Source organism: Procambarus clarkii, chromosome 51 (genome assembly GCF_040958095.1).
Source record: "Procambarus clarkii isolate CNS0578487 chromosome 51, FALCON_Pclarkii_2.0, whole genome shotgun sequence".
Classification (NCBI taxonomy): domain Eukaryota; kingdom Metazoa; phylum Arthropoda; class Malacostraca; order Decapoda; family Cambaridae; genus Procambarus; species Procambarus clarkii.
The window spans coordinates 12,314,668-12,327,834 of record NC_091200.1 but is presented as its reverse complement, the minus strand read 5'-3'; the positions used below and the strand labels follow the sequence as shown (position 1 = coordinate 12,327,834).

General features: G+C 36.6%; 1 protein-coding gene across 5 annotated transcripts in view; it reads right to left on the bottom strand.

The window, feature by feature from the left end:
- Hmgs (hydroxymethylglutaryl-CoA synthase) overlaps positions 1 to 13,167 on the bottom strand; it is a 40,072-nt gene that overhangs the window by 12,914 nt on the left and 13,991 nt on the right. Inside the window, exons 1-6 of one of the 5 annotated variants that reach the window (XM_045769134.2) lie at positions 9,918 to 10,059; positions 7,218 to 7,355; positions 6,231 to 6,345; positions 3,670 to 3,870; positions 2,510 to 2,635; positions 397 to 558 (exon numbers count right to left, since the gene is read on the bottom strand). In XM_045769134.2, the coding sequence (XP_045625090.1) occupies positions 397 to 558; positions 2,510 to 2,635; positions 3,670 to 3,870; positions 6,231 to 6,345; positions 7,218 to 7,355; positions 9,918 to 10,028 (853 nt within the window). In that variant the 5' untranslated portion in view covers positions 10,029 to 10,059. Of the gene's footprint in view, positions 1 to 396; positions 559 to 2,509; positions 2,636 to 3,669; positions 3,871 to 6,230; positions 6,346 to 7,217; positions 7,356 to 9,081; positions 9,226 to 9,827; positions 9,861 to 9,917; positions 10,060 to 13,167 lie in introns of those variants that run through there. The other 4 variants (XM_069304014.1, XM_045769135.2, XM_045769138.2 and 1 more) reach the window with 4 other exon arrangements.

The following is a 13,167-nucleotide window of genomic DNA, read 5'->3' as shown; positions in this document are numbered from 1 at the left end:
ACTGGTAAGTACTGCATATGATAAGCTTTATATGAAATAACAGTGAACACTTAAAATAAATTCTACTAATGGAAACGTTCTGTTATTCAAGTCTTTCACAATATGCTATTGAACATATTACCAGCCAATTCAGTCTCAATGACAATGGTATGACTAGTTCAGAGAGAGGGAGGCATTTTGTTCAGTTTTGTATAAGCATTTTTATTTTACATTTTCGGTAATACTTCAGTGACTCAAAATTTATTACGTACATAAATGCCAAGAGGCTGAAATTAAATACAGTACACTTAAAAAGTAAGCTTTTCTTAAGATTAACTAATAAACATTAAACTAGAAAGTATACTACCAAAGAGAAATTAATAAGGCATAAATATGCACATCTTGGGGGAAACTTACTGTCCTTGAAGGCATTTGATTTTCGGGAGAATGTTTGATAACAAGCATCTAACGCCGACAGATAGCACTGTATAGACAGTTTTCCATCTACAGTTGGGTATTCTGACGAGAGGTCAGGCTTATAAAAATCATACACATGACACATGTGCGATCCTCGGACTCCTGGAACACATTTCTGTATTAGAAAGGGGTTTAGTTCAAAATACTGTACAGCATATCCTTACTATCTGCAGGTTTGGTAATCACAGTGTGGGTTACTTGTGGCTGCTGTATCATCACTGTATAATCTGTTTTTTAATTTTCACTACAAATATTTTCATGAATGGTATAAAACAAAAATATAACACTATCAAATATTGTAAAAGACATTAACTTGGCAAGTTCCAAATCAATATACAGTAGCTCAACACCATGCACTCAAATAGTCACAAAAACATGCCCACACATGCACTCGTATTACACAATTCATCAATTGTTTCTTTAATTTTTTTTTTTTTTTTTTTTTTTTTTTTTTTTTTTTTTTGAGATATATACAAGAGTTGTTACATTCTTGTACAGCCACTAGTATGCGTAGGGTTGGGCAGGTCCCTGGAATACGATCCCCTGCCGCGAAGAATCGTGAATAGCATATTGTTTTCATAATACAGTGGTACCTTCGTTTACGAATTTAATCCATTCCTAATGATGGTTCGTCAACCGAAATTTCGAAAACCGAAACAAATTTTCCCATAAGAAATAGGTAAAGTAAATTGAATTAATCTGTTCAACACTCCCAAAAATATTAAATTCATAATACATTTTATATATAATACTATTTATATTTTGTACTACAGTACAATATATCTTACCGTTATTGAGGACTCTTGTTGGCGTATGGAAGACAGTGAAGAGGGAGCGGAGGAGGAGGACGAGAGGTGTTAGTGTTTTAAAGGGGAGTCCCCTTCCATTATAACATCAGGCAGTGATACCATTTCTGGGATACTCTCTCCTATGTTTGGCAGGCATACCACTAGGATCTGGTTGTGGCTCACTGCTTGCTTGTCTCACTAAAAATCTGTTTATAGACATTTGTTTTTCCCCATACCTCACACCACTATGAATACCAATTCTTTTTCTAAATTTCTCAAACCATCCCCTGATCGCCTTATATGATTTCATATCTGCATCACTTGTTCCTAGGTTTTATTTATAATGTCTTCATGCAATAGCCTTGCTTTTTCACAAATGATGGCCTCTGAAATGCTTTCAAAGACCCATGGCATGATATATAATAAGAGCTTTTATGTTCAGAAACTAAAAAAAGTACAAAAACAATGAAATTCTTCACAAAGAATTCAAGCGTGGTCATCACTAGGACAGGAGACAACGGTAAACTGAAGTGCACCACACATTCGGTTGGCCCATACGTGTATCAACTCGCCAAGCAAGACAAAGCTCATAAACACCCTAAACACCGAGTCAAATTTTACGAAGAAACCGAGCTCTTAAACCGAAAAATTCGTAAAGAGGGGCATTCGTCAACCGAGGTTCCACTATATTATCAAAATTGTGTCAGTAAACTTATATAGTACAGTACTTCATTATCCTACAAGTCCTTAGAACAGTATTAGCATTTCCATATTAGGTTTAATTTTATTTACTCATTACATATTAGCTTTTGTGATATTAAACATTAATTATCACTCATGCAAAACATGATGCAGTATGCCGATTAAAGTTATAATATTCCTTAACAAAATGTCTTCTGTGCTTCCTCTTTCAAAGTAGCTTCCAAAGGCTATCCTATACTCACCTCTGGACAAGATTTACCAGAGTCAAGGAAAATAATGTGGACCTTCTGCACTGGTACAGAAAACATTCACTCTAGTCACTATACATTTCCTTCTTGCTTCCAGGTACATTCTTTTACATATGGTCTATTCAATTATCCAAGCCACACTAGCATGACCTATTTATTTCATTTTATTTGCTTCAGACTTGTTCCTCATTTCCACTAAAGTACTCTAAATCAAATAATATATTATCTACTCAAATAACATTTGTAGGCTCATACAGTACAAGACACATGTAAACTAATTATAATGCTTTGAAGCAAAACAAAAATGCAACATACCCCTCTCCATGATTAATGGAGCATGAGGGCCTACTAACATGGCCACTGCACCAGCACCACCAGTAGGTCTTGCGGGTCCACTTGCATAAACTGCTATGTCCCCTGCTACCACCACAGCATATCGACCTTAGGAAAAATGCAAATTGGACAATCAAGTTCAAACATTTAGTAGTACTGTATTTACCTTGTGCCGGTTCTGGGGATCAGTGTCTCTGTGGCCCGAGTTGGAAAAAATGTAATTTCTTAAAAATGAGCAGTTTCACTTAATTGCATATTTAAAAATTATTTTAACACTTTCTTGATAAGCAGTATAAGAAAGACAAGATTGGTTCACTAATATCATATCCTAACCAGTTACAATAGTAAAATTCTTGAGTGGGGGAAAACAAACATACAAGCAGCCCTCAATTTTTGCAGGGGTTACATATGGTCAATTCAAAAGAAAAATGCAAATAACAGGTATCTGGTAAAAATAGGGGGTTACACTGGAGACTTCAAATTCAGCAAATAATGAAGCCTGCTTGGAATGTGCAATGATACAGATTACTGAAAAGGTTCATAAAACAAGAATGTAGGGTGTAAACATGAATATTAGTCAAGATTGTGAGCAAGCATCATTTGTGTGTAGGAACTGTGTGCAGAGCGAATAGTGCTCTCTCTTCATTTGAAGCATGTCCTAGGATATAACTTTATGCTTCTCCCCATGTGTGCTTTCTAGAGGTACTGATTAAATGTCTATGTTGGACATTATACCCGTCACATCCATAAAGATACATGACAAGTGTAGTGAACTACAGTACGTAACAAGAGTGTTTAAATAATACTGTATATCTTATGGAGTTAATGATAAATCATTACATTAGACTTAAGAGCTGCCAAATATGAGGACACCATTAAATATGGAAACTGGAGTGTATAAGGATACAGCAATAACAAAATGAGGTTAACATAGATTGGAGATGTATAGAAAACTGGTACAGAATCAGATTTTTGCAAAGTTGATTATAATTGATTGATTTGCTTTGTCAAATGCTGTAAATACCATTTGTACTTGAACTGAAAAAAAAAGGATTCACAGTATGTGTTTACTAATGACCATTAATTTTTAACAAATTTACTCTTGCAAAAGATAAATACATAAAAGCGAACATGAAACTTACCATCCCAAGAGCTTGACTCGACCCAGTTAATGGCATTGATCAGTGCAGCAGTGCCACCATAGCAAGCATTAGTAGTGTCAATGCCTTCGACATCTGTGTTGCCCGAGTCCTCAAACAATTGCATCAGACAACTCTTCACACTCTTAGATTTGTCAATAATAGTCTCTGTTCCAACTTCTAGACGACCAATGTTCTCATAGCCTGCAATAAATGTAAAGTAAATGTTCACAGGTATATTTACAGTATAGTATAAGCAATTTCCCCACAGGTAAAGCATGGACCAAATGTATGTTTGCACAGGCTGGGGCTTTGTCTCCTGGCTTCACCATGGTAGTCAGAGCTACTATTATCCAAAGTTGCTGTTGCAATTCATTGACATACAGGAAATGGCACCAGTTTGGATTGTGTTCAAATGCATTTCTCTTCCAAGAGGCTCAACTCAGAACAGTATTTGGTCCTTGACCGTGCTCACTGTAGCACTGGATGCTTGCCATAGCTTCTCTTCAGGCATCTCAAAATTTAGTTTACTCTGACCACAAACATATTCAGTAACCAGAAAAATCTGTTAGTCAATCCTAGTAGTTCAATGGCAACATGTTGCATCAGATTTATATTAGTACAGTACTATACTTAATACTTTATTTTGTATTTGTGTTGTGCTTGCTCACATCAGGAATATATCTTGCAGATGACAGAAGTTCGTTGCAGATTAGGAAGAAGCACAAATACTAGGAACAAACTGAACAGCCGTGTTACACCCCAGCTCTTCCTCAAGTCTCAAAGGGCATCACCGATCATCTGTTAACTGCTATAATCATTACAATCACTATTACCCACTCCTGTAGTACTGTGGCATCAATAATGTTGCATATCTTTGTATACTGCTGGACTAAATAATGTATCCATGTAGCTTGCGTAATTAGTTAGTTGGCTACCTGTGTCTTTACCAGCTCTTAGCTGATATTTCTTTACCAAATGATCAGTACACAAAATCAGACCTTGTAAAATGTCTATGGAAATGTTTCCTGGAACACTATATATTTGGGTAATCTGGTCCTAATTTATAACAAGGGATCAAGGCAACCTATCAGGAGAAAGCACATAACCATTACGACTATATAACACATAGGCAAGGGATCGAGGAACAATCAAATTCATTCCATTCACCAAGGCACTCAAGGCATCTTTCCCTTTATTCTTGTCTAACTATAGGACTGTATAGTTAGAACTATGCAGTTCAAATACAAACCAGACCCTAAATGTTAATACAACAAAAACAAAAAAACAAATTGTAATTAAGAGCAGCTATTAATATTTAAAAATACTATATGTAACCCACAAAGGTATAATTATTTGCTATCTGCATAATGAGATGAAATTTTTAAATTACTGTAGTATGTTTAAATATACAGTGGAATTTCGATTCAATAAATCTCAATTCAGGTGAATCTCCAGTTGGAACACAGTTTCCACATCAGATTTACTTACCCAATTCGATGAACACGAGTTCTCTAAAGCAGGGGGATGTGTAGATTTACCTAGGACTGACTTCACAGATGGAGGCAACATTGCGATAAATAGTCGGGGCTTTGGGAAAGCCACCGAGTATATTTAAACCCAAATTCTATGAATCTTGTCTTATTTCCAGTTGTTGGGGGGTTTGTTCAGTAATATATATGGGTCCTCATTCCCTTTGAAAATGAAATTTTATGGCCAGGGCACTGGAAATATGCTAGGTGTAGTTAAATCTCTTTGCAGACAGGTTCTCTTAGTAGTTCTTCATAAGAGTGTTCAAAATTAGAATTCGATCAGTGAAATTAGTCCATCGAGCATGAGACATATTAGTATGAATGGTAACTCTTAAAATGGCTCCAATCCCATTTGTGATGGGTTTTTGTAGATAGACTCAACAGTCTTAAGAAATAGTTGGAGCCTTAGGAAAGCTACTGAGGACATTTAAAACCAAATTATATGGTTTGTTTTCATTGCAAGTTGGGAATGTTTTCATTCACTCAGGTATAGCCCTGCTACCTATGGAAAATGAGTTTTGATGCTGGGGACATGAGAAATAAACCTAGATGTAGTTAAATTTTTTGCAGTCATGTTCATTTGGTAGTTGTCTATTATATTGTACATTAAAATTACAATTTTACCAGGTGACTCCATAGGACATGGGAAATGCATCTTTGAGGCATCTCTGGTTGCAAGGAATTCCTCATTGCAATGATTTGGGGTTGGTCCCTTATAGTTCATTGATTCGAGGTTGTATTGTACTTTATTTACATAATTCATGTTTCATAACATTCTGCTTGCTGTATAAATGTATATCTTTCCTTCATTATGAATTTATGCATTTTTTTTTTTTACTGGGAACAAGTAACTTTATTCTTATACTTGTTGACCTAATGTTAATTAATACTGTATTTCCATTAGCTATCTAAATGTATGTTCATAGTAACCTAATGAAATAGTTAATCCTAAAATAGCATAAAGTCAACACATTGCGAATTATTAAGAATGAGCATAAAAACATGCCACTGTACTCGGTACTGTGTACTTACCAACACCAGTTTTTTCCATTAGACGGGAAAGGACAGTTAGACACAAGGAGTTGATGTCCTCGCGGTCCGAGCAGAAGCCCATCCTAGTTTGACCGAGGCCAATTGTGTACTTGCCCTGTGAAAAAGCAGATCATCATCACACTGGTTTGCAAACTAAACTTTAAATCAACTTAATGTACAGTGATGCAAGAAGTATAAATGCCAAACTGCTGTATGGCACTTGTTTCATGTAAAGAAATGCAAAGTTAAAAGAAGAGCTTTACCGAAGATGACATTTTGCCTGCAAGGGTTTTACCAAGCCTAACAGATACACAGGGTTAGCTGCATATTCAGTGTCAAGAGGATGCAGTAAGGTAAGGTAATTATCAGGGGAAAGCACCAAGCCATTCAGACTATACAGCAATAAGAAGGGATACGAGGATAAGGATTTGAGATAGGATAGAGGAAAGGGATGTGCTTTTTTTTTTTTATAGATAGACCAATCATGTATGTACATTCCATATTTTAAAATTATATTTTTATGTTGAAAAATAAATAAGCAATGTTGAAAAATATATATGAGGAATGTTGACATTTACATAAATACTGTGTGTGTGTACATCTAGCACCATCAGACAAAATCTATTATGAACACACACTTTGTTTTGCATCTATACTCAAGCACATTCATTTACAAATATTCTGCAACCAAATTTATAGTTGTATAGATAGAGGAAAAACCGAGAAAACAAAATGCATATACTGTAACATTTTAGGCGCCACTGAGCAGGGCCTTGAGACACCTGGAAATGTTTACAGTTGAGTAAATGCTGATGGGGTGGAATGTCAAAGTGTTAAGAAATCTTTAGAAATAAAATTACAGTAAAGCATATGCTGCAGTTCAAAATACATTAGGAAAATTCAAGCTATTACAACAATGCCCTACAGGTAAATAAGACATGGCCCAAAGCTGTAAAAGAATTACAGCATTAGACGCACTTATCTTACCTGAGATACGCCATCAAATGTTTCCAATTCTGATTGCTCCACATATTGTGATGGGAAGTACACTTCCATGGCAAGAATGCCCACATCTTGTGGCCATCCTTTATGCTCTGTGCTGCTCTTAAAACTTGGCATTGTTATCTGTGAAATAAATCATAATTTTTTAAAATCCAGGCAAGAAAATTATACGGCAAGATTGTATATGACACAATCGACTTGAGAATGGTCCAGGACAGACTGAAACGTTATCGTCCCTTCACCTAGGTGTGTGGTCTGGTCAACAAAATTATGCAATTTATATTCACACACAGTACAATATACAGTACTGTAATTTAGAATTCATTATACAGTACTGTAAAACAAAAATATTTAATACAATACTGTATACAGTATTGCATTAAATACAGTGCACAAGACAATACCCTTAACATAAACCTGGGATACTCAAGTATAATATAGTACTGTAATCTCCAACGAAGTGTTTTGACTTAACTACAGTACCTTTAAAATCACAAATTTAATTTTGCTGGTAATACCATTGCTAGCACAAGATAATTGAATAATCACAAATTAAAAGAAATTAAAACTATATAAAAAAAAACTTTGCAACAAATTGACATCAAAATAGTAAAGCTGATTAGTTTTATGCATTAAGAACAACAACTGTGGGTTTTAAAAGGCAATATAAAACAAAACTAACTATAAAACACCCATGCAGTGGGCTGTTACAACAAACATGCCCTAGTCGTAGCCTAGTTGACAAGGCCATGTGCGTGAGAACACCCCCAAATACAGGTAGGTTCAAATCCTCATCATGGCTCCTACAGATTTTCTCATCGATACATCACCTTAAGTGTAATTACTCTGTGCATCAAAAGTAATGCTATTCTTAAGTATATCAACTTCTATTTTTCTAAATTGCTTGCTTTGCATTTTGTTACATTTTCCACCACAGTTGAACACTGACATAACAGGTGGATAGTTAATTTTCCTGAGCCTCTTCCATCAGTATTACTCCATCCTGCTCCTTATTTTCTTCCACTTCCATTTCACTCCCAACTTCACTCTTGTCTGCCTGTCTTAGCCAACTTTTTGAGTGTTTTAATCCTCTCTTCTAACTTTTTGAGATACAGTATTTCAAAATGTGTGTACCAACCTCAGTTTACAATGTTGCTCTGAACCTCATCACCACAAGGGTACACTTTTTTTACTTTTTTTTTTTTAGCTACATAGTTCAATTTGAGGGGCTGAAAAGGGTCAGGAAATGCCAACCGCATGGCAAGTCAGTAATTTTCTTGTCCTTTCCCAGAAGCACCACCACACACTCCCTTGAGAGGATGCGGCTCTGAGCACACACATAAGCTAGTGTGGAAAGCATTAAAGAAAAAACATTAAAATGATATAGTACCTGGGATTAACTAGTCAAAAGTATTATCTAGCAGTTGCAACCACTGCTAGTAGAAACAATATCAAACTAAAATAGGAAAGAATAGGCCTATAATAAAGGTAGTTAACCAGTTATAAGTAATAGCTAAGGATGGTACAGGAGGGGGGGGGGAGTTTAGCTTCAGCTAGGAATTATTAACATCCAGGTAATGCAAGATGCAAAAGATAATGCATCTTGCATGCAGTAGAGAATATTCTTAACTGCCTATGTATATCTTACAAATCAAATCTATTGCTAGATAACAATCACAAACTGCAGACCTAACAATGATAGTAAAAGCTATCAGCAGAACCGGGAGGCCTGGTCGGAGACTGGGCCGGGCACCCATTGATCCCCGAAAGCTACACAAGGTAGGCCTTAGATATATATAGAGACCAACAATGGAGAAATAGAAACACCCAAAGCAAGCACTACACACACCTACCGCTGTATGTGTGTGGAGGAGTAGTGGAGGAGAGTTGTGTGGCAGGAGCGGGTGAAGGCCTGAGCACTACTGAGGAGTGAGGCACATGCTGGCCTCTCACTACCTCCCTTCTCTCACCTCCCTCTCACCCCCCTCCTCACACTACCTGCCTCCTCTCACCTCCCTCCCTCCCTCCTCTCTCACCTCTCTCCCTCCCTCGCACCACATAACATTTCCTTCACCGCTACAAAACACAATTCCCCAGTAGAACTTCCCCAGTACGCAAGGATATTTAGATTAAAAAACACAACACAGAGTACAGTGCAGAGAGCACGTTCTTTGGATATAAGACACAGTTAAAGGGTGCACACATTAAATCTTGATTTTTATGAAGAGCTCTAAATGATTTATCTTGACTCAAGATAACAATACTGGCGATTTATTCACAAATAACTGCAGATTTCCGACCATAAGCTCGTTGAAACTCTCGAGAAACTGGAATAATGTTAAATCCACATTACCACTCATGACCATATCTTCCAAGATGTAATACATTATCAACACGATCTAAGTAGAATACATCGTTACAACAGGCCACTACAACAGCTAATAAAATATGAAGCTAATCTGATAATACAAGAAAAACTTCGAGACGAAAATATGAGAAAACTAACGAAAACCTTTACACTCGAGGCCCTGGCCGAGGGAAATACAGACCCGCCCAGCCCACCATTCACAGATTATTATAAATAACACAGCCTACGTCCAGCCCATATGCCATTACAAGAGTGGCTCGACAGGTAGCAACAGTCTCCAGGTATAGATGGCTGTGATAGCACAGCTGAGCACTCACAGTGGGCGTAAAAGCAGTCGAGCTCAGCACTACTTCAACACCTGACACAACAGGACCTTCAGGGGCTAGAAGCGTCATACCTTCACCGATGGATTGTCGAACACTCTCCATAGCCTTACTGTGTAATTAATAAATACATGAATAATAATAAGTACAACCTATAATCTAAAACAATGAAAACACAAAGAGCAGAAATGACGACAACAACGATAACCCAATATAGTTGTAAAGGTTATTTTAATATAAACGCGACTGCTAAATTTATATTTCTTTCATAGTTCATGGCGCGCATTGTTGAACTGAGACTATCCAAGGTCATCACAGTAGGTAGGAAATCCCCACTCTTTTCATCACACTAGTAGGTCTCCCTCCATCAGATTCTGAGTCTTCTTTTAGGAAAGAATTGGGCCTTTCACCGCTTAGGAAAGACTCTCTATCAAGCTGAGAAGACCCTTTCGTAACCCTAAAATGGATCCCTTAATCATGGTTGAAATACTCCACTAATTACAAAATGAAGACACTTGAAAGCAACTGCATGTGGCCTTTTGATCCACACTAGGGAAAACAACTCCGTCACGCTAATGATGACAGGTTTTTCTAGAGCTAACTATATAAACTTGCACTACGCTGAACTATTAATGTAAAATATCGAATAAATTCCTTATTGCTAATATCCACAACATTCATTTTATGCAATGTTTAATTTATAACTACACAATCACGATATTCGTAAATCATTACCTTACTACTGCATCATATTTTGAACTGTTTATACTGGCAGTGATGGAGCGGGTGCCAGAGACTGGCTCTGGTGTACTAGCTATATGTTGCAAGAACATATTGATGTGCTTCGAGGAATGAGTATATATATATATATATATATATATATATATATATATATATATATATATATATATATATATATATATATATATATATATATATATATATATATATAAAAATATATATATATATTTTTTTTTTTCTTTTGTATGTACACATATATATTTACTTTATTTGAACTTTGTTACAAAAAAGGAGTTACATATGGGTTACAAAGATGGTTGTCATAGGTTGTCGAGTTCCTCCAGCTCCTCAGATGGCGGGCAGGAACCCTGGATGCAGTGCGCATTTCCCCTCTGTATCGCCACACTGAGGCGCTGGAAAAGAAAGCTTGCAGCTCTCGGGTCCCTTGTTGTTTCAATGAGCCTAGAACCCAGTTCCTTCAAAAAACTGGTAGCACTTTTACCCCAGGCGCCGAGCGTCTCAGAAGCAATGGGGACAAAATTGTAGTGGTGATCCAGTTCTCTATACTTACGGGATTTGGCTGCTTCCCTGTGGGTGGCAGCGCCACCTGGTTGTGCAACACTGAGGTTAATGTAGGTGTTAGCCAGGGTTGATACGCACGTGTAGTCCCATACCAACTGCTTGCCATTCTTCCAGGGGTTCACTGTGATACCATCTGGGCGACCAATAAGAGCATCAGAGTTACGGGGCGTTAGGCAACGGGGCTCTCTTTCAGCTGGGCATCCAGCTGTGGTGAGGCTCCTCTTGATGATGTCGTTAACTTCACTGTGCCTCGAGTGCCATCCCCCTGTGCTTTGGCAGAGTAGGCCATGGTGACCGTACCTGTCAGCCACCACCTCGCCGCAAATACACCTATATCTGGTGTGGATTGGGGCAGCAAGGCGGAGGGCCACAGCAATTCGGAGGGCGTGTGGTGTGAGACGGATATATATATATATATATATATATATATATATATATATATATATATATATATATATATATATATATATATATATATATATATATATATATGTCGTACCTAGTAGCCAGAACGCACTTCTCAGCCTACTATGCAAGGCCCGATTTGCCTAATAAGCCAAGTTTTCATGAATTAATTGTTTTTCGACTACCTAACCTACCTAACCTAACTTTTTCGACTACCTAACCAAACCTAACCTATTAAGATAGGTTAGGTTAGGTTAGGTAGGGTTGGTTAGGTTCGGTCATATATCTACGTTAATTTTAACTTCAATAAAAAAAAATTGACCTCATACATAATGAAATGGGTAGCTTTATCATTTCATAAGAAAAAAAATAGAGAAAAATATATTAATTCAGGAAAACTTGGCTTATTAGGCAAATCGGGCCTTGCATAGTAGGCCAAAAAGTGCGTTCTGGATACTAGGTACGACATATATATATATATATATATATATATATATATATATATATATATATATATATATATATATATATATATATATATATATTAGTTGCTTATAGTCTAAACTCTAACAAATACTTTAATTCTGAACCACATACAACAGGAATGAAATTTAGTAACCCATTATCCTAAAATGAAAGAACCTATAGTAACTATGTGTTAGAAAGTACAATATGTCGTGAATGGACAAGCAGATAAGTAGACTCTTGTAGCATTGAATTTGGACAAACCGGAAACGTTTTTATATTTATGTTGCTAATGACAAGATAAAAGGTAGTTAGGACCTAAACCTAAAATAACACACTATCCTAGACACTATCCTAATTCCTAGACACACTATCTGAGGCCTAATATAGTACATAGATATATTATACTAGGTCTAAGAATGTTTAAGTTTGATTTTTGGCTTGATTTTTCCGGAATCTATAAAAAAAAGTACAAAAAGTGGTTTACTTACTGTTTTTAATTTAATTCAAGGTTCAAGGTAAGGTACTGGGGCTCCCTTACTACTTATTAGAACGATTGGACACATAGTTACAAAAATTACTTTCATTTTAGGAGGACGGGTTGCTAAACTCCACTCCAACTGCTGCATGTCGGTTCAGAATTCAAGTATTCGTTATTTAGACTATAAGCAACATATCTGCAGTCCTTGAGGAGCATGCAATGAATGTTGTGGTTATTAGAAATAGCGAATTTATTCGTTTACATTCTAGATCAGCTTAGTAAATTATATATTAGATCTAGAAAAGCCTATCATTAACGTGACGGAGTTGCTTTCCTAGTGTGGATCAAAAGGCAGCTTGATGTACATGGTTCCAGATGGGGTACCTAGCGGCGCCTCAGTAGCCAAGATGGTTATGTAGTGATGAAGGCAGTATGTTTTGAAAATGTCATGAGGATGGTCTGTGTAATTTAGATGGTTACAGTATAGAAGAGTATTTGTACTAAAGATGGTTGTAGCGATGAAGACCGTGTGTAGTTAAGATGTTTACTGCGGTGATGGTTGTGCGTAGT